Genomic DNA, 23129 nt, shown 5'->3' with positions numbered 1-23129 from the left:
TGCTTGGTGTGCTCCATAAATGCCTTCATGCACCTTAGACATCACCCTCATTGATTCTTCCAGACACAAGCATTTCAACAAAAGCCCATCTGGAGTATTTCTGAACAAAGTTTTATCCCACATAACAAACTTAGTCACCCGTCGTCTGATCTTCTTACTGGTGAGAAAAGAAAGATCTTCCAAGTACAGGATGATAGATGTTCTCCAATGCTCTATCTCAGGCTCTTTAGTCATTACATCCAGGCTAAATTCCCTCTCAAAGATAGAAGGGAGATTCCTCATTTGTATCTCTACTTTCATCTCATGCCATCTCTCTCTAACTTGTGCTTCAAAAGCCTTTTGTGCCATTTCATTGGCAATCAAATTTGCTTATCTAAGGATATGGCTGATTGTTACTTCATTACCCCAATAATCTAATAATTGAGTAGTTGCCAGGTAATACCTGCCATTGTGATATGTCTACACTTGTACTCTCATTTAATTGATTAATGACTAACTCAAAATCACCATATACTTCTATTTCAGCTACCCCCAACTCTATCAGAATCTTTAAGCCAATAATTAGTGCTTTATACTCTACCCTATTGTTGGTAGTATCCTTGTGATCAAGGAGGAATGAGTAGCAATGCTGGATTCCTTTAGGATCAATAATGACAAATCCAGCTTCTGCAACATGTTGTGTGCAAGATCCATCGAAATATAACCTCCAGGGAGTGATCCATAGGCTGGTTATTCTTTTTACTTCTTGCTGGATCCATTCTTCCTTGCCTGAATGAGCCTTATTAGGTGGGATCCAGAGACTAGCTACTTCTAGAGTTCTAGGGATGTTGACAAGTTCATCATTAGATTTTTGATGCTCAGCTAGGAAGTCTACAATTGCTTGTCCTTTTACTACCCTTTAAGATACATACTAAAAATTGAGTTCTAATAGACTAGGATCCATTTCCCAATTCTTCTAGTCAGCATTGGCTTAGACAGCATGTACTTGATCACATCAATTTTAGCAATTATATGGATATAGCAAGGCAGTATGTAGTGCCTTAATTTGCTGGCAGTGAAGTACAAGGGTAAGCCTAACTTTTCAATGGGGGTATATCTTATTTGTACCTTGGTAAGGATCCTACTGAGGTAGTATATTGCCTGCTCTTTTCCCCTTTCATTATTCTGAGCCAATAACCTTCCTATTGATTTTCTCGGATGCTGAGATGTAGAGCTTCAAAGGTTTTCCCCTCTAGGGAGGCATGAGCATTGGAGTTGAGGCTAAACAAGTTTTTGCTTTACTAAAGGCCTTTTGGTGTTGAGGGCCCCACTCAAATTTGTCTTGATTCTTCAATCTTAACAAAAGAAGTTAACGGTTAGATCTTGCTCGCAAGGTTAGCAATGAATCTCTTCAAAAAGTTAATCTTCCCTAGCAGCCACTACAATTGCACTTTGTTAGTGGGGGTAGGTGATTCCATTATAGCCCTAGCCTTGTTTTTGTCTACTTCCACACCTCTTTGATGGACCAGAAACCCTAAAAAGTTGCCCGATCTAACCCCAAAGGCACACTTTCTAGGATTCATCTTTAACTTGTGGGTTCTCATTCTCATCAAGGCTTGTCTGAGGTCTTCCAAGTGCTAATCTCAGTTCTAGACTTCACCATGATGTCATCAATGTATACCTCTATGCTATGCCCGATTAAATCATGAAAGATAGCATCGATCACCTTTTGGTAAATAGCACCAGCATTTTTCAACACAAAGGGCATGACAACGTATTTATAAGCTTCTATATATCCTAGACATCTGAATGATGTCTTATGTATGTCTTCTTTAGCCATTTTTATCTGATTATATCTAGTATGTCCATCCATAAAAATAAAACTTTGTATTTTGCAACTGCATCGATAGATAGGTCAGCCATAGGCATAAGGTTTTCATAGTTGAGAGTTACTTCGTCAATATTTCTATAATCGACACAACATCAAATGGCATTAGTTACAACTTTCAGTATAGGTCCAATGTTGGCAGCCACTCTACATATTTTGCAAGCCCAATAAAGCCTGCCTTTACTAGCCTCTCAATTTACTCTTTGACTTTTTCTTATATCTTTTTCGACATTTTCTTTGGTGCTTGCTTTACAGGTATGTACCTTTCTTTAATAGGCATTATATGCTCCATTAAAATGGAGTCTAATCCAGGCATTTCTATGTAATGCTATGCAAAACATTCTTTGAATTGGTGCAAAAGATCAGTTATCTTTGCCTTATCTTCGGTTTCTAGCAGGCCACTGAGTTGTATTAGCCTTGGATCCTCCTCAGTTCCCAAATTAATGGTTTGTCTTCAAAATCAGGTGATGGTTTATCAGGCACTGAAGATAAAAATTCTACTGAATTTGGAGCCTCAGGCTCATCCTCTCGACAATCCAAGTCATATATACATTATGCCATGTGGATGGCTGCCTTCACTTCTTTTCCCAAAATTTCCCTCTCTTGGTCATCTTTGGTGCTTGAAGTTCCTTCTCCCCACTCTACCATTTCTTTGACTGAGCTTTCCTTGATCTTTCTTTGTTATCTCTCATACTCCAACAAACTCTTGATTAATAACCTGACTGCTATTACTTGGTCATTTCTCTTCTAGTCTGTCATCATTAGTGTTGGTGGGCAGGGATAATATGATGTTGGAAATGTGCCCTAAAGCCAATCATGTGATGATACTTTACGGACATTTCACATGTTAAACTAATCTAGTTTTACATATAAAGGGCATAAATTATTGTTTGAGCCGTCTCATATAAATGTTATATGCTTAAACGATAAAGTCCAAGGAATATGTGATTGGGAGAATGTAATCTAATGAAGTTAGATTCATGAGACCATTCTTTCGTAGACACATCCTAAATGTTCCTGATCATAGGATTGCCAATTGGACGTTGACAGTCCGTTAAGATCAGTACGTACTATGTCTTCTCTCAGGGAGAGTGATTAGTCTCGAGTCATTGGTGTGTGTGACATCAAGACAAGTACGTAGGTGCTCAATAGAGAATGAGTTCACTGAACGTGATCAACGAAGAGTTCTTATATTCCATGTCACATGAGAACTCATGGTTGGGATAATGCAAAGTAGTCCTTTGACCTGAGGCATCACAGTTGTCTTGTGGTTAAGTCCTTGATCTTTGATTATGTCAAAGTCACCCCCTCGGGGTGTCCACGGCATCGTTGGGGTTAAGCCACTTAGCTATGGAGACAAGTGAATGCGCAACAAGGGATCTCTAACCTTCAAACAGTTGAGGGAGAATACTCTATGATATGATTTGAAATCTCTGGCCAGAGTATGAATGAGATTAGGGAATGCGTTCCAAATCACATTCAAGGAAATCATATAAGCACACGAATCACATTGGATAGTAGACATGAATAAATAAACTATCATACCAAACAATGTGGACAAGAGTATTAGATTAGAGAAGGACCGTATTGCATTTGTAATCCCAAACTGAATAGGTTCTCTATCCTCTTCTGATTAGCTTGGGTAACCATGATATGCTGCTAGGTGTCACTCATGGTTTGTGGAAGCCCTAAACGTGTGTAATCACTAAAGGGAGAATTGAAAATAGTTTCAATTCACAATCGATGTAAAATGGTTTTAATCGCCCACTACCTCGCTAAAAGGAACCTAATGGATCGCACACCATAAAAGGTGGAGATTGAAGATTAAACGGAAATGAGTAAGAATGATTAAATGGTTTAATCATTTATTTATGGCAAGGATTAATTAATATGTTAATTAATCAAACGAATAAGTTCGTTAAAGACTTCGGGATAGTTTTGGACCTTAAGGCCCAATGGGCTTCGAACGTTAAGCCCATTAACTTAAGTTGTATGACAATTTAATGAATGAAGATTCATTAAAGCCCAAAAGCCCAAAATCCCCTAAATGGCAAGCCATAGTGTGATGAATTAGGGTTTTGGTTATTTAGGTCACTTAAAGAAGTGACTATATAAATGACTTTATAACAAAATATTCATTAAGTGATTAAGGGTTTATTTTGGGGGAAAATTGGTGAGAATTGTCTCTCCATTTTCTCTCTAAAGAAGCTAACACCTTGGAGGGTACATCTAGCAATCCTACTACTCCAAGGTCACTCATTTTCTTCTACAATCAAACCTTGGTGAAGAGACTTAGAGGTTCCCTATTTTGGGAACTTGGAGAAACCTATTCTTCCATCCAAATCCATGGATCTAAGAAGCAAGGAATGAAGGCCCCTATCTCTTTGGGTGATTAGCCTTTGCTTATGCAAAGAGGAATCTACAAAGGTATTAATTTCAACTCACTTTGTTTTGAGTTGATTATTGGTTCACCAATCTACTAGGCTTTGAATTTCATGGTAATGTTTTGTTTTTGAGTACATGCAAGCATGATTCCGCCTTTAATTGTTAATTGCATGCCATATGATGTTGCTCAAATGAACATGTTTTTCAAAATAAATCCTTCAAGTGGTATCAGAGCCTAGGTCTAGTAGTTGGTGAATCCTTTTGGGTTTTGTAGTTCATAAGTTTGTGATTTAAAAGTTGTAATTGTTACAAGCTTTATTCTTGCTTCTTTGAAAGTAAATTTTGTTGGAAAATTTGCTATCTCAAATGTTGTAGATGTTGTTCATATGAGCATGAATATTGGAGCTAAAATTTGGTGCCATGCTTTTGGGAAAATTCGGCCAAATCCAAAGGGTGGAATTTTGGGTTCTTGTTTGACTTGTTAAAAGTGTTTTAATGTGTTCTTTGGAATCCCTAAGTACCCTAGTTTGGTTAGATGTTATTTCCCTTAAGTAAGAATGGTTTTGGAATGTTTTTGGGTGAAAAAAAGTTCATGGAAAAATTTGGGTTTTTCATGGATGTTCTTCATTGTTCTTGATGTTATTGCCAAGAACAAAAAGGTTTGGTGTTTTGATTCAAAGTTTTGATTTGTTTCATAAAGTTTATGATATATGTTTTTCAAATGATTTATCATGTATTTAAAGTGTTAAATATTTGTATAAATGATGATGGAAACATCAATCATCAAAACATATATTATTTTTATGAAAGTATTTAAAGTGTTAAATATTTGTATAAATGATGAAAGAAATATCAATCATCAAAACATATATTATTTTTATGAAAGGTGAAAGCACTACTTGATTGTTTTTGACAAAACTAATAAATCAAAACATCCACCACTCCTTTTTATCCCTAAAAACCGGCCACCCTAATAAAATAGGGTATTTTTGGGGCTTTTATGCAATTACATAAAGTTTTGATACTTTTGTGTATTTGTACTTTGACCCGAAAGTTTACGTTTTGACGTTAAGGCCTAAAAACGCTAAAGGACAAATTGTTTTGCTCCTTTAATGAAGTTTTGAATTTATTTAAATTTTGGGTTCTAGTTGTATTTACATGAAGTAGTGACTTTTGTGTTTTTACAAAGTGACCCCAAAAGTTTATGTTTTCGCAATATGGCCCAAAAAGTTGTGGTTATTGCATGATGGCCCAAATAGGAAGAGAACAAAATTGTTTTGTCTCTTTAAATGAGAATTGGATTTTCATTTTGTTTAGCTCCACTTAAATCAATTTTATGGATACAAAAACCAAATGAAAATGTTGCATTCAATTAATTAGTTAAAGCGTTAATTAATTAAAGGATGATTATGAACCTAAGCCTAATATAATTGAGCTATGTGAAAGGCGTTTCAAATTTGTTTGAACCATGGGAATGTGTAGATTAGATTTTGGTTGTAATTTGATTTGATCAAATGTTGTAAAAGGGCATAAGTCCTTCTTTACTTTAAGGTAATTTGTTTTATGCAAATGTTGTAATGAGCATAAGCTCATCCTTTACTTTGAAGTATTTCTTTCTTGCTTTATATGATATGCATGAAAATGAAGTAATTGGGTCCAACGCCCCTAAGACAACACGCCTTAATGTGATTAAACGCGTAACTAAAATCAATCTCCATCCCTAGACCGAGATTCAACACAAGGCTCGTGTTGAATCTAAACAAAGGTTCATAGTCATCCTAAGGCCCTAAGGCAACTATATAGTCCATCAAATGAATGCAAACCTTATGTTAGTAGTAACATATACTCTTGCTTTAAAAACCGTTTTAAAAGCATAGTGGGAGTATTATGTACAACTAAAACAATCATATGGACCAATAGTTGTAATAGGACCAAAATTGTTTTAATAGAGATTAAAATGTATATTGATTTGTGATGAGACCTAAAACCCTCAACCAAACCAATATTAAGTTGATAAGCGGAGAGTGCTTAGAACACTCTTTCGTGGCCTTCCACCGTGGTAGGCTCCGATTGTTTGTGACTCGTACACCGGCTTCACCCTATAATGGGGGAGTACAAAGTGCGTGCTTACACTCAGGAGGAGTTCTATATACATACATGATGAAGTGAGGTAGGCAACGGGTTTAGCCAACATGATATAATTTTGAGGCTATGCTTGAACACCTACACGAACTAGGCATGGTGGGAATGACTTAACTAAGTACAATGACGCCAACATGATATAATTCTGAGGCATCATTTTCTAGAGGCCAAACTAGATGGGTACTTGCAAGAGGTTGTTGCAAATGAGTAAGCGTACTCTCTCATTATTATTAACGCTAGCCAACATGATATAATTCTGAGGTGGGCTTGGTAGTAGTGAGTCTCCCATAACCTACTAAGAGTTTCATCCAAAACTCTCGAATTCCAATGAGGGATATGGAATTTGCCAAAAATAGTGGGTGATGCTATTTGATTTAAAGACCCGAATCAAATGGCTTAAAATCAATCAATTTATATACGTTATGTATTTGTTTACCAATATATTTGCAAACGCTATCCAACACTTGACAAATAAAAGCCGAACGTTTAGTTTACGGACTTGGTACTACAAAACCATAGATTGTCTTTAATGGCTTGTAAATGTACCTAAGTAGTCTCATCCTCACAATCTTCCTATTGATAATGTATCATTAGAAGAATATGTTAGAAAAGGTCTATCATAGAGAGGACAACACTTTTAATGTCATAATTCTTCAATTACAAATTGTTGTATGAAGAAATAAGAGTTGCTTTGAACAACCCTTAGTCAATACAAACACTTAGTGCTTATTTCTTTGTTAATTGAACAAAGAACTTGAGAAGTAAGCACAAGGGCATGGACACTTTATGTGCCATGATTCTTCACTTACAAATTGTTGTATGAAGAAATGAGAGTTGCCTTGTACAACTCTTGAAAGTTTGTAATTATGTTTAGAACATAATGGTTGGTTGACAAAAATAGTCCATTAACATGGACTTATGATGATTTTGAATCATTGAGTGTTGAAGTGTTAAACCACTTAACGAGACGGAAACTAGGCAAGGACTTCACCTTTGTTTCCCTATCCTAATGGTTCACTAAGTTTATGGTAAACTATGTAGTGAACAATAACCACATACTCTCCAAATTGTTTGATGTGTATAACACAATTGAAAAAGGTTTCAAGAGAGATAGTGGGAGTTTAGGGACCATGACTAATGTAGTCAAAGGTGAAAGTCAAATAAAGAAGATAAATAACTCCAAGGGAACAAACTTTCTTTATGAAATGATGGACATTGGAAGGGGTATTTGCAAGAAATGTCTTGCAAGTGTCAAGAACACACCTTTCGAAGGTGTTGTAAATTGTTCTTGAATAGTTCAAAACAGTTGGTTCTTCTACTTGAATGTATGATTCCGTATTAGTAACTATGTTTTACAAATCGTTGTAAAAGTGTGACTAATAAGAAGTAGAAGATATATGAGAGAAGAAAAGGTGCTTCACATACGGAACGTGAATAAGATATAGATCTTTGCGAAAGCAGATAGTACTTACTTCCTCATATGAACTACCAAAGAAATTGGATTATAGTAATCTAATTGATTGTCTCTATAGTAGAGATGATATGGTAGTGTTAACTGTTTAGAATATAATGATGCTTAAAACCCAAAAGGTTGCAAGGTAGTGACTAATCCCAACTAAATTGTGATACCTCTAAAAACATAAGTTACGAGTTGGTGAAACAAGGATGCTTTGGATCGTTAGATCCGGATCCAATACCTTCTTGTTAAAATTGTATAGAGGCGAAATGTTCGAATCTTTATTCTTTTGGAAAGAAGAAAGAATCACAAAGTTGTTGAGGTTAATTCACTTAGATGTTAGTGGCACTTGTCCACAACATAATACTACTCATGTTATATGACATTCACCGAAGATCACTCTCGGTTGGACTATAGTTTATTTTGAATAAACACAAGTCCGAATACTTTGCAAAAGGTTTCAAAGAATTCAAGAAATGTAAATAGATGAGTAAGATATCTAAAGTATTTACCTCCTTAGATTTGATCCAAGGAAAGGTAACACTTTAGATGAGTTTCCTTGAAAGATATCAAGGAAAATAGCATCATAAGATAATGTATTTCTCCATTAGGAGAAGAACGAACTCAAATAAGATTTAGTTCGTTAGATGTTATCTATTACCCATATATAGGATATATACTTCTAAAACAATATGATTGTCAATTAGAAGATCTTCCAAAATTTTCATAACTCCATAAGATGTAGTTGGAAAAGAAAGACAAATCTTAAGCATGTTAAAGATTTGGGGTTGTGTGCTAACTAGCAATATTTGTTTGATAACAATCTTGTAGGATATCCTTAAAATAACTTTTGGATATCGCTTCTATAAACCAACTAACAAAGGTTGTTTTGTTAGGTAGTTCATTGTAATCCTACAATGTGATTTGCCTAAGATGCAAATGAACGAGAGATAGAACTCAAAGAATGGGTTCTTTGAGAAACAAGAAAGTAATCAACAAATATAACAACCTAGTTCCTATACCACAAGCTCCAAGGTAGTCGATAAGAATGAAAATCCTTATGACTACATTGAGTGCATATACGATATATACTCAAGAAAATGGTAAAGTACCATTTGACTCGAAATAATGAAACCTTCAAGCTAATTGGTAGCTTAAGGTGACTACAATCAAAGAGAATGGTTGACTTTGAAGAAACCATCTTTGAGATAGTCTTGGTTTCAATTAATTCGAAGATTGCTAGCTACAACTAAATGGTGATTCAATGTTTTGACATAATATGGGTTTCCGAAACCATTATTAAGATAGTCTTGATAATATATGTCTAAAACTATAAATCACAAGACATGTAAGTTGTAGAGATCCATCCATCATGGATCTTAGCAAGTTAGTGGGAGCTATTTGCATTTTATGAGAAAAGGATCAAATCGTTTGATTTCTCATAAAGATGTAAATGAATCTTTTGTTTACTAGTTTTACAAAAGATTAGTGGGAGTTAATCATGTTCCTAAAATTTAAGTATATATGATATATTAATTTTGGAAATGAAAAGAAAGCTTCTTCGTTAAAGTTATGACTTTAAGCATTTTATAAACGATAGAATGTATATGGGAGATATAGTCTATATACATGGGATGGAAATCTATAATGATATATTTCATGATATAATTGGATTATATCAATCCCTAATAATAGACAATGGATGCTAGGAAGTTTCTCATATGATGATAAACTTCAATAAGAAGGACGATTCTAGTGAGACTAGCAAGTTGCCCTTCTCAAAGGGAACGTACCCTTTGACTCCCAAAGAAATAATGCGTAAATTGAATCCTTTATGCATACGCAGAAAGGTGATTTATGTATTTCATATTGTATGAAAAACATTGATATGAGTTGTACCTAGAACGGTACAAGATGATATCAGTGCAAGCCCAGGATCAGAACCATGGCAACTGTCAAGTGAGTCCTTAAGTATTTGAGAAATACTAAAGGATAAATTCCTCAAAGATCGAGGAAGAATCAAAGTGACGTAATGGAAGCGTAAATGTATTAGATTATGAATCTAATCCATCATTGGATGTTTCTTCATTATGAATGAAGAGATAAACAGATATCTCTTTATTATGACTAAAGAGATATTTGGATGGAAACATTAAAGTATGACTTTAGTGTGTTCCATTATGAATGCAAGATATATTGCCATATAGAAGTTTACAACAATGTTGTTTGGATGGGAAAGTTCATTTATGAACTCTCTATTCGGTTCCAACCAGAAAGTGTATGACACTAATGGGGCGATAGCTCAAGCCTGGGAATCAAGGTCTCATCAAGATCCGAACTCAAATGAGAGACTGAACCACATGATTGAGAATCATGTATAATGGTGACGTCGTTATTCTCAAGGTTGCTTCTATGGATAACACATATAGATGTCCACTGTCTAGGCCTACTATTCAGCCATTTATGAAATGACTACAGAAGAGGTATCATCAAGATGACCAAGCTGATTGGCTCTAATGCAAGTGGGAGATTGTTGGAAATGTGCCCTAAAGCCAATCATGTGATGATACTTTACGGACATTTCACATGTTAAACTAATCTAGTTTTACATATAAAGGGCATAAATTATTGTTTGAGCCGTCTCATATAAATGTTATATGCTTAAACGATAAAGTCCAAGGAATATGTGATTGGGAGAATGTAATCTAATGAAGTTAGATTCATGAGACCATTCTTTCGTAGACACATCCTAAATGTTCCTGATCATAGGATTGCCAATTGGACGTTGACAGTCCGTTAAGATCAGTACGTACTATGTCTTCTCTCAGGGAGAGTGATTAGTCTCGAGTCATTGGTGTGTGTGACATCAAGACAAGTACGTAGGTGCTCAATAGAGAATGAGTTCACTGAACGTGATCAACGAAGAGTTCTTATATTCCATGTCACATGAGAACTCATGGTTGGGATAATGCAAAGTAGTCCTTTGACCTGAGGCATCACAGTTGTCTTGTGGTTAAGTCCTTGATCTTTGATTATGTCAAAGTCACCCCCTCGGGGTGTCCACGGCATCGTTGGGGTTAAGCCACTTAGCTATGGAGACAAGTGAATGCGCAACAAGGGATCTCTAACCTTCAAACAGTTGAGGGAGAATACTCTATGATATGATTTGAAATCTCTGGCCAGAGTATGAATGAGATTAGGGAATGCGTTCCAAATCACATTCAAGGAAATCATATAAGCACACGAATCACATTGGATAGTAGACATGAATAAATAAACTATCATACCAAACAATGTGGACAAGAGTATTAGATTAGAGAAGGACCGTATTGCATTTGTAATCCCAAACTGAATAGGTTCTCTATCCTCTTCTGATTAGCTTGGGTAACCATGATATGCTGCTAGGTGTCACTCATGGTTTGTGGAAGCCCTAAACGTGTGTAATCACTAAAGGGAGAATTGAAAATAGTTTCAATTCACAATCGATGTAAAATGGTTTTAATCGCCCACTACCTCGCTAAAAGGAACCTAATGGATCGCACACCATAAAAGGTGGAGATTGAAGATTAAACGGAAATGAGTAAGAATGATTAAATGGTTTAATCATTTATTTATGGCAAGGATTAATTAATATGTTAATTAATCAAACGAATAAGTTCGTTAAAGACTTCGGGATAGTTTTGGACCTTAAGGCCCAATGGGCTTCGAACGTTAAGCCCATTAACTTAAGTTGTATGACAATTTAATGAATGAAGATTCATTAAAGCCCAAAAGCCCAAAATCCCCTAAATGGCAAGCCATAGTGTGATGAATTAGGGTTTTGGTTATTTAGGTCACTTAAAGAAGTGACTATATAAATGACTTTATAACAAAATATTCATTAAGTGATTAAGGGTTTATTTTGGGGGAAAATTGGTGAGAATTGTCTCTCCATTTTCTCTCTAAAGAAGCTAACACCTTGGAGGGTACATCTAGCAATCCTACTACTCCAAGGTCACTCATTTTCTTCTACAATCAAACCTTGGTGAAGAGACTTAGAGGTTCCCTATTTTGGGAACTTGGAGAAACCTATTCTTCCATCCAAATCCATGGATCTAAGAAGCAAGGAATGAAGGCCCCTATCTCTTTGGGTGATTAGCCTTTGCTTATGCAAAGAGGAATCTACAAAGGTATTAATTTCAACTCACTTTGTTTTGAGTTGATTATTGGTTCACCAATCTACTAGGCTTTGAATTTCATGGTAATGTTTTGTGTTTGAGTACATGCAAGCATGATTCCGCCTTTAATTGTTAATTGCATGCCATATGATGTTGCTCAAATGAACATGTTTTTCAAAATAAATCCTTCATATGAGGCATATCCTATTCCTTCCGAGTGAGAGAAAATCCTTATTCTAAAAGCTTTTGGGCCGTCACCTTGGTAGGGCGACCGTTCTGATCAGTACCTAAGCATTGTAGGATCCTAACAGTGGGATTGTAGAAATTAGCTTCAGCAACATTAGCTGTGGGGAGAAATGGCCATGACTTGGCCTCCACCATCTCCTAAAATCCTTATTCTACAATGGTGGGTTCATGATAGACAGCAACTTGTTGGTGCAAGATAAATGATATAGACAAACTCTGGTGTATCCAATTCCTTCCCAGTAATGCCCCATAAGTAGAGATATTGCCCACCACAAAAAATGCCAACATAATCTTCTTGGATCCCAAGTCTACCTCTAAGGGTAGTATCCCATGGGTTTTGGTGATAACTCCAGAAAAATTAGACACCCTGAGATCAGTAGGAATAAGGTATTCTTCACCTCTGCAAAGTCTCTTTATCTGTTTAAGTGGTAGCACATTAATTGTTGTTTCCCCATTTATCAACACCATTTTGAAGGGAACTCCTTCCAAATGAGTTGTCACATATATGGGCTTTAGATGGTTTGCTAAGGCCATACTTGGCTTTTTGAACACCATTTTATCAAAATAAACTCTCTCAGGCTCTTTTTGTGTGGTATCAAGCAAGTTTGCCAAGCTTGGCTTCTCATTACTAATTTCTTCAATGTATACAAGTACCATCATTGGCTCTTATGCCAAATAATCATCCTTCATTACAATTGGTTGATTTGGTTCTGCACACAACATGGCTGACAATGCATAGGCCATGTTCACATGAAAGTTGCTAGGTCCAGGTGTTCTTTCCTTCTACTCCCTAATCTAGCACAAAAACTAATCCATCCATGCTTGGGTATCTTTGGCTAACATCAACTCGGGCACTTCCTCTTCTCCTATTGTGTTGAAATCATGCAGCTGCGTTGGAATCCTAAAGGAAGTATCCTCCTGTGGTAGTGGAGGCATCTCTATTTCAGGAGAAATGGTTCCAAAACAAATAAGCTCTAGATTTCAACCTGGTGTAGGTACTATCACCATACTCTATGAGGCTCTTCTTACTATTATGTACTTCCCTGGATGAAGGTTTTGAGGAACATGATCCCCTCCACCTTCGACCTTGCTATTATCCCTCTCTATTTTTTTCTTGCTTCTCCAACAGAGTTGTCTCTCTTCTTCTTGAGTAAACTTCTCGAACTTAACATTTTTTAGAAGCTTCTGAAATAGCAGGAATTTTCAATGAGTTCATATGAGCTTTGTATTACCTCTAAACCCTTCTTATTATGGATGCCTTAATTTCTCAAACAGGTTTTCCGTCTCTGCCCACTACATACCATTTTTGGCCCATTCGGGCTGAATTCACTTTTGTAACTGGGGGTATTTGGCTAATGGTTCTTTCACGCCTTCCTTGTTTCATGTCGTTATAGTTGGTTGGCTGGGGAGTCTTAACATCCACCTAGTGTGGTAACCTTACATCCTTATCTTCTACTTCTTTAAAGGCTTCAAAATTTCTCTAGAGGCTTCTAATTGGTCGGCTCTGAATCTTCTCCCAACATCTGGAACACATTCTTAGTAGTTTCCTTGTTTGTTTCAACAGCCCAAAAAATACTCTTGCGGGCATTTTGTTATTTTATCTCCTTTCTTCTGACCAATACTCGATCAATGATGGCTCCTGATGTTGGTACCTCGAGCTCACACTCACACTGACATTTGCTACACAAAAATACTCATTTGACCACAGCTGTTTGGGGCCTTCAAGCAATCTTCTGATGCTTTCTGTTGGCCTACCTACTTGCCTTCTTTCTCCTTTTTCATCCAAGGTGACTTTTCCTTTCCCCCTCTCAACCTAATTGAGATTTATCATGTTGATTGGGGCTTTAGGGAATGGATCTGTGTCAATCATCATATTGGCCTGGGGTTTTCCAGCAACAATTTCCCTTTGATTATAAGGTCTTGGATCCAATATATGAATTGCACACATTTAGTAATGGAGTGATTGAAGGTATAGTGGACCTTGCAATACTTTTTCCCTCTCAGATCTTCAAGTTTGGGCATTTTCTTAGTGTTGTCGAGCAAGATTAGCGAAGCCCTTACCAGTTCCTCATATATATTTGCGACCTTAGTTAAGTCAAAGGAATATGACTAATACTTTGCAAGCTTCATGGGTACAAAGCCTTCATCGGTCATCATGATCTTCTGGTCTTTGATGGGTTAAATCAATCCCTTCACCATCAAAGGTTTGAAAGGAGTGGTCATTTCTGCAGCACATCTTTATCCCTTCTCCTATGCTGTTATCATTTTCTCCTACCTCTAGGCCTTTAAACTCCAACTAGTGTATTGGCACTTTACTTTTATAAAATGGAGGCACTTTAGATGAATGCTTCACTTTTTGTTCTTCCACTAACAGCTTCTTAAACTTAGTGGCCGCCAGCTCCTGAAGCTCGTTAAATTGTACATCATAGAACTTCTTCCTCAGAGGTAGTCTCATAGCCTTTTGGGCAATGGCTATAAGTTGAGCATGGTTGTTTGGGAATTGGCATCTCATCCTAGTCTTCTGAACCTCATCAAAAAATCCTTTGCAGATTCATGTTCATATTGCTTCACTTCTACCAGATCATTAATGGTCATTTCAGGCTCCACCCCATAGAATTGCTCATGAAAGGCCATCTCCATCTGCCCCCAATTGGCAATGGAATTAAGGGGTAACATAGAGTACCATTGGGAAGTCAAGCCTACCATTGAGTTTCCAAACAATCTTAGTTTGTAGTTGGGGTTATGTTCGAACGCCACACAGTGATTTGAAAACTTGAAAATGTGATCTCTAGAAGACACATTACAACCTTCCCCACTAAAAGTTGGGAACTAGGGCGTCTTGAAATTGAGAAGGAAATGATTCTACTCATTAATGTACTCAGGACAAGGTTTCTGATATGTTATCAGGACAAGGCTTCTAATATGTTATCCTAAACATCAGGCCCGCTTACGGTTGAGCATTATGTACCTCCATCTTCCTCAATTTTGTCAATTCATTCATGAGTTTTTGGTTAGCCATATTAGTACATGGGGGATTGGAAGTCTCCTACTTCGAGCTATGATTGATGCCCGAGAAAGCTTCCTTCTATGGGTCTAGCTGTCTTCATCTACTTCTCATCCTTCTTATTAGCCAATAGTGGTGGCCTGTGAGGAAGAAGCTTGCCCCCAGCTGTGGATAAGCCATTTCCGCTTGTTTATTCCACCAAGTTAGACGCACTAATCTTTATCCCTTCCTGCCCGCCCTGCCTTCTAATATTTAGTGGTGGTGGCAGCGGATGGAGCAAGCCTGTTACTTAAAACTCTTATTCTTCTCACCGACTGGTTTCAGCCTTTTCCTTCATTTTCCCTTTGTTCTTATTTTCATCAAGTAAGTGAAACAAAGGAATTGCTGGTTCCTCTTCTGGGCTTACCTCCATGATTCTTTCACTAGTATAACCATCTTTTGGTGTGGAGTACTCTAACTAAAACTTCCTTTGTAGCATTCCTGTTTAGGAACACAGCCTACCAACTTCTCATCTGGTTTCCAGAGAGATCTTCTCCATACTCCTCAATACTTGCACCATGGTGGCTTGCAGATCTTCACTAGTAACCTTTCCACTTGACTTCTAAAAAAAGGTTAGGCTTTCTAAGATTTTGGGGCTTTGTAGTGAAGGAAAGTCTTATGGGTGATTTGTCATGCCTGCTTCTGTTAGACAAAGAGGTTGCCCGAATTACACCTTCCACTTTAACGTTCGATCCTTCCTTCGTCTTGGCATACAATATCACAAAATAGATCCCACTGGGCAAGGTTTGTCCCTCGCACAACTCCCCGGGATCTTGCCTGTCGGGCAAGGTTTGCTGCTTGATGTGCTGCAATATGAGTTTGCTATTAGTTTGAATGGTGCCTTTATGGGGCCTTTGTTAGGCCTTAAGACTCATAATCAAAACTAATATGGATCTAAGTGTGCCACTGTTATCTTTGTATAATAGATTATTCTTTATTAAATGAGTTGATTACTTGCACCACAAGTTACTTAGACTTTTGATCTTCTTGGATTGTTACAAATGGTTTAAGTCTGTATAAGGTTATTTTTCTTGACTTGTAAACAAGGACTTTTACTCATAATATTCTATGTCCAAATAAAGGGAGTTCAGGGCCCTTCCAAACATTTCTTTGATTACAGTTAATACTAAAGAAGTAAGGTTAATCATAGATGAAACTTTGAACAACAAGCAGTTGAAAATGATTTAAAACACAATGAAAGATACATTAAACAACAGATCTACTCTATGTAAGCACAAACAAAAGAGACTCGGGCAAGATTATAACCTTGCCAGGTAAGGTTCATCTTCTTGGGACTATTTCTCTTTGTGTGTTTTACAAGGGTTGTAATGTTTGGTGAATGAAATGTAAAACGGATTTACTAAAGGGATTCGATACTACAATACTGGGAAAAGGTAGCAGAACTTCTAAAACTTGACAAAAGGTGACTTTTTATGGTGAATCTATCAATAAAAGTGCAAAGTCTGGACCAAATGAAGCTTTTTGGTTTCTGGCTTGTTTGAGAGCAAAGTTGGATGTTTTTTTATTGATTGGTTGAGTGTTCTTGTCTCTGGTGTCCCTTGTTGCTTTATAGACATTTTAGCCCGATTGTCTAAGCCTTGCCTTTTGGGGATGGCCTCTGGATCATGGTGAGTCACCACTTATTTACCTATCCATACCCTTGGAAAGTACATTTTGCTGGGGATAAGCTACCCTTCTGAGTGTCACTTCTCACGTAGGCTTGTTGCCTATTCCTTGGCAAAAATAATTTTTAATTCCTCCTAGGTTGTCGACTTGTTCGAACCCAAATCTCCCTTTGCTTTTTGTATTCTTAGGCCTCCATTCTCACTAAGTCCAGCATTAACTATCCACTCAAACAACTCCAAGCAAGGAAATAAATTGAAGGAGGTTGACTCCTCGAAACTGAAGGTATAAAACCTATTTGTTTTCTTTGTTCTTTGTGTGTGCAGGAGATCGACGCTCATTGCTTCCAAGTCCCAATTCACATTGGAAATACCAACGTAGTGGTCAAACAATGCCCTCTGCGACCAAGCCTCTTTGCTGCCAAAACTCTCGCACAAAGCCTTGAAAATGAAGCAAATGATGATCTCTACAAGGATGGTCGAAGTCCTCTCATCAAGAACTTTATCAGCACAACATGTTTGCACGCAGACACGAAGGTGCCGAAAAGTAAACTCATCCAAGATGTTGATCTTCAGCGGCTCGGATCTACTTGTCAAGCTTCTTCTGGGCACAACATGTCTCTATTTAGACACGGAGGTACCGGAAAGTGATCTTTACAGGGAAGGTCAAAATTTACTCATCAAGCATTCTCTTGGCATAGCATGTCTCCACGTAGACACGGAAGTGTTGGAAAGTGACCTTTACGGAGAAGATCGAAATTTACTCATCAAGAATGTTCTCAGCACAACATCTCTCTATGTAGACATGGAGGTGTCTAAATTTATTAGGAACGTTTCTCACGTGGAGAACAAAATGAAAAAGTCGTTTATGGCTAAATTATGCCACCTGCTGCACTATTTCTTTCCTAAGTGACAAACAAGAGTCAAGCGAGTCAACTTATGCTGCCAACTTCTAAGCTACATTGTGAAGTGGTCTATATTCTTCTTTTTTCAAGTCTACGTGCTATTTGAAGACCAAAAGAAAGAATAAAGCCAAAGTCGAGGTTTCAACTAATGTTCACCTGAAAGGCTCATCGTTGGCAACGAAGTCTCAATCATAGAAACACTGTGCAATTTGACTCCCCAAGACAAATTATTGAGAGAGAAACCCGTTTGCAGCAAGCTCTAAGGTCTGAAAAGAATTCGCATTGTCTTCTTTAAGACTACGTCGCGGTGTGAGCTCCATAATGCAATATGCAACACTAAAATGATCTTGAATTACGCTCAAAGCTAGCTCAAAACCAAATTCAATTGTCAATAATAAATTAGTGGGTTCACATAAAATTGCCCATTAATTTTATTTGACAACCAAATGTGATAAAGCCGTTTCAAATTCCAAATGACACAAAGCCACTCCAAGTGGCACAAAGTCCTTGCATGCACGAGCTGAAACTGCACAAGACATCAAATCCAAAAACAAATACATAACGAACTAAGTCGGTTTGATTCCGTTAAGGATACGTAGTCAGTCTAGTATCACATTGTAGACAATACCGCAAATCCAAAATATCAAATTGAATCCCCGGTTCACCTTAACCAAATTCACCACATATAAATTGAATTCTTGGTTGAAACCAAACACAAAATCAATTTTTTTATTGGGTCATTCACTCACTAAAAATCTCAAACCAAATCAAAGGAACTATGAGTGACTTGATCCGTCAAGAGGATACGTAGGCAATCGAGGGCTTGACCTAGGTGCAGTTGCAAAATCAAGCAAACACCCAAGTCCCCAAGCTACGATTGATTCATATTGGAATCAAAGGGTTTTTCCTTTTTAACAAAGGATTGTAATTAATAGACGCATAGTCTAGAATAGGTTGAACTAAAATTAATAAAACCATCTTTGGAAAAATGAACGAGTGTGAAATTGTGTCGAGTAATTATTTGTTTACATATTTGTGGATGCAAATTTCTTCCTTCTTACTCTTGGAAAAAATTGCACCTACAAAACAAATAACACCTTAGGTCATGGCCAAAAGCCTCACGTGCCCACGATGAATTGGTGGGGGGGGGGGGCGCTTAGGCCGAAGAACCTCCGATGCCAAAGTTAGAATTTTGAGGGAAAAGTGTTCGGAGAATTTAGAGAATTTAGCAAGAGTGTAGAACTTCAGTTTTGGAGAAAATGAGGGTGTTTATATAGGGGTGTGGCCAGCCCCTTTGGGAGGAGATGGACTGGCCACTTGGATGGTTTTTTGGGTGAGATTCATGATTTGTAGCTAATTAATAAATTAATTGAATAATAAATCAATTAATTAGCTAATTAACATAATTTGAAAGGAAAGATTTGCGGGTTACCTTGTGTAGAATATTTGATGAGGATGGATGAAATAGGTTTTAAATAAATACCTATTTTGGACACTTTTGACTTGATTGAGGGATGGTTGCCCACTGCTCGTGAGTAGGAGTTTCGATGTTCCTCGAGGGTAGTTTTGTCATTTTTCGCCTAAAATCCACATGTCACCTCCATATTCTTCTCGATTATTTTTCACTCCACAATATTTTGTACAATTTTTTTTTCTCAATAGTGGTCAATTTGACAACCCGGCTAAAGTAGCAGCATAATTGATGCTAAGGCGTTGATGGAAACCCTTGGCAATAAGTTAAGCTTTGTAGTGGTTAATAGAGCCATTAGATTCTAGTTGCAATGCTATCAACCTCTTCAACATGAGCATCACGAAATATCCTATAAATACAAGACATCAGGCAACAAGAAATTGACCTTTAACTCTATACCGAAATCAACGCTCTACGTGAAACATCTCACACCTTTTGAGAAAACTAACTTGTTCACTAACTATCAAACAAATTTCGACAGGATAGACAGGTTTGGGTTGGCAACCGACGAACGATGATCGACTAGACAGACGGGGATTTTTTTTAGAAGTAACAAGTAAAGGCAACTTACTAGATAGATGGGGCTGGAGTTATAGAGTCAGTTTGCCTTAGGGATCTCAATTGTCTAGTTAAACAGGGATTCTCTCATGTCCAAGTGATTAATTATCTCAAGTCTCAGCCAACGAAGAATCTTCGAATCTTTCACCGAAAGAGATCACTTTATCTACTTTCTTAGCGAATGAGGTGTTACTTTCAGGTTACTTTTAGAGTCCAACACATTGATAGCCGAACCATTATTGAACCTCACAACAATTGGCATAACCTTATCTTTATGTTATAGAACCCAAGGCCGAGAGTGTTCATTCCTCGACTGAAATCACTTGATTCAAAAGTCAACAGCACATTTCACCACATCCACCACATTCAAGATATTTTCTCGGCTGAGCTTAGTAGCAAATTGGCATCCTCGTATCAACAATTCAAGCCGCCAAAAAAAGTAGTTTGTTCCTAATTACTTCGTCTTGCATGCCGTGTAGGTTCTGCAATGCAAAATGGATGCATTTAGGGTCTGGACAATGAACGAAGATATCTTGACCTTCGTTTAACTTTAGGACTTTCTTGCAAGGTTATAAAAAAAGGAAAACTAATGAAAAGGGCTTGAAAACTTTGAGTTTTAATGATAAGGACAAAATAAAGGGTAAAGTGAATAGTACCAGGATTGACTTTTTAGTGTAAAAATGTGGTTTTTCGTTAAAGTGAACAGTACCGGGTGCTTTTCGTTAAAGTTCCCTATAAAAAACACTAGGCGCTAGTCGGGTGGTGGACTAGGGCCTAGCACATGGGCGGCTAGGCAGATGCCTATGCGTACTAGGCGGATTTAAGTAAATCTATTATATATCTTATGAAGTTTTGGAACATAATGAAAACATGGAGAACATGAATATAATGTGTGTTCATTTAAAAATGCAACAAATCTCTTACAATTTATTGAAAAGAATAAAGTGCAAAATGAAAGTTATTTATTTTCCGTCTAAGTGAGTTACAGACCTAGGTGGGTCTAAGTGGGTACCTAAGCGTTCTAGACGGATGTCTTAGTAGGTCTGAGCTCCCTTTCTTAATTTTCAAATGCCTAAACATTAACCTGGACGATGACCAGCCGCCTAACACCTAGACGGTGCTAGACGTTGATTTTTAGAACAATACTTTCTTGCCTATACATTCCTTATATTTCAAAGTGACCTGAATACATTTGATTTAAAGATTTCCTCCAACGAATTGGTCAACATAAATAATAAAAAAATATTGAGTTAGTTGAAAGTCTTTAAATTAGAATTTTCTTTCCCAACAATAAATATATTAAATATGATAAGGCCATTGATATTCTTCGACAAGATTCTCTCCGGATCCTTGAATCTGATGATCAATCAATCATATCTGTTTATTGTACATCGTCTGGTCAATTTTCATTTGATATTATTTATATTCAATTTTAAATTAAAAATTAAAATGATTTCTAATTACATAAATATACAATAAACGAACACAATTGATTAATCCTTCAAATCCTCAGGGAATTCGGACAGTATCCTATTCCGATATTCATTCATATCAGAACCCGCCGACCGATAAACCCTTGGCCGACACAAACACATGACATGGGAAAAACAAGAAAGATGAGAGACGTGATGGGGGCTATCAAAGACAAAGCCTCTCAAAGCAAAGCAGCCATCCTCTCCAAACTATCCGCCTCCGCCGCCTCCTCCTCCCCCTACTCTCTCCACCTCACCCTCCTCCGCGCCACAACCCATGACCCCTTTGCACCCCCACCCCAAAAACACCTCGCCAATCTCCTCTCCTTTGGCAACAGCTCACGCGCCTCCGCCTCCGCCGCCGTCGAATCCCTCATGGACCGCCTCCAAACCACCCACGACTCAGCCGTCGCCATCAAGTGCCTTCTTGCCGTCCACCACGTGATCAAGTACGGCTCCTTCATCCTCCAGGACCAGCTCGCCGTCTACCCAACCGCAGGAGGCAGAAACTACCTCAACCTCTCCAATTTCAGAGACGATTCTACCCCTTTAGCTTGGGAACTCTCCTCCTGGGTCCGATGGTACGCTCAGTACGTCGAGAACCTCCTTCTCACATCTCGGCTTCTGGGTTTCTTCCTCGGATCCAATTCCTGCACTGTGGATAAAGAGAAGGAGGACGACCGAGTCTCCGCCCTTATGAACGCCGAGTTGGTCCGAGAGACCGAGTTGTTGGTGAGTTTGATGGAAGAGATTTGCAGAAGGCCCGTGTCGTTGGATTTGGACGGGAACAGATTGATGATGGAGATTTTGGGTTTGGTGGGTGAGGACCAGATTTGTGCGATGAATGAAACTATAGTCCGAGTCAACGAGTTCGACGAAAGGCTGAGTTGTCTGAGTTTATGCGACTCGGTCGAGTTGCTGAGTGCGTTGAAGCGGTCGGAGGAGTGCGAAGGGCGGCTTCTGGCGGTGCCGAATGTGAAGAGTGATCTGGTTAATGGGTTTTGGAGGCTGATTAAAGAGACGGTGGTGAAGGCTGCGAAGGTGAAGGAGGAGGAGGGGAACGGGAAGTTGGTGGTGGCCAAGAGAAGACATAGTTTGAGTGAGTCGGCTCGGTTTGGTGACCGAGATATCAGACCATCTGACTCGGTTCGATTCCCGTCGGGGAGACCTGTTTCATTTGGGTATTGAATTGTGTGCTCGATGAATTTAAATTTTTTTTAAATTTTTGTTCTTATTTTTTGGCTCTTTGCCTCATACATGTAAAATTCTTGATATGAATTTACTCGAACAAACCCTAAATAATTGAACGAGCAAATTTTCTTTTTGCTTAATTATTTGCGAAATAAACTTTGCATGTGCAACTGCAAGCGATTTTTGTTTGGTCAAATTATGTTGAGTAAATTATAGCAATGGTCTCTCAATTTTAATTAAATTAGAGCAATAGTCTCTTAACTAAAAATTCATTACCATTGGTTCCTTAACTTATCAAAATGTGTAGCTGTTTGGGCTCAAAATGTTGGTTTGGGCTGAGTTTTATTCTCGGCCCGGAAGGTCTTATGAAAAGGTTATCGTGGATTGCCTAGTTCATGGGCTTCCTAGCCTAGGTCGGCCAAATCTTGCTGCGAGACGAGTAATTGAATCCTGGTACAATAAGGAGTCTCGGCAAGATAAAGATATTAATAACCCGGAAGTGAATACAGTTTGATAAAGGACTGGGTTCAAAGTCATAGTAAAAATAGGACGTGTCGAGATAGTGTTTGATTAGAATAAGGAGTCCTAATCCGATTAGGGTTTTAATTCGGTCT

At 37.8% G+C, this 23129-nt stretch overlaps 1 protein-coding gene across 1 annotated transcript; it reads left to right on the top strand.

The window, feature by feature from the left end:
* The first annotated feature begins 21349 nt into the window (after window positions 1-21349).
* On the top strand, window positions 21350-22711 carry LOC126605881 (putative clathrin assembly protein At4g40080). Its single transcript, XM_050273326.1, has one exon. It carries the CDS (start codon window positions 21451-21453, stop codon window positions 22510-22512), a length of 1062 nt encoding a protein of 353 aa, XP_050129283.1. The 5' UTR covers window positions 21350-21450; the 3' UTR covers window positions 22513-22711.
* The last annotated feature ends 418 nt before the right edge of the window (window positions 22712-23129 follow it).

Source organism: Malus sylvestris, chromosome 15 (assembly GCF_916048215.2).
Source record: "Malus sylvestris chromosome 15, drMalSylv7.2, whole genome shotgun sequence".
In the NCBI taxonomy this organism is placed as follows: domain Eukaryota; kingdom Viridiplantae; phylum Streptophyta; class Magnoliopsida; order Rosales; family Rosaceae; genus Malus; species Malus sylvestris.
The sequence above is the reverse complement of the archived record's forward strand: the minus strand, read 5'-3'. Positions and strand labels throughout refer to the sequence as shown.

Bases quoted from the DNA above. Each gene is read 5' to 3' on its own strand.
- LOC126605881 (XM_050273326.1), top strand. From the start codon at position 21,451: ATGGGAAAAACAAGAAAGATGAGAGACGTGATGGGGGCTATCAAAGAC.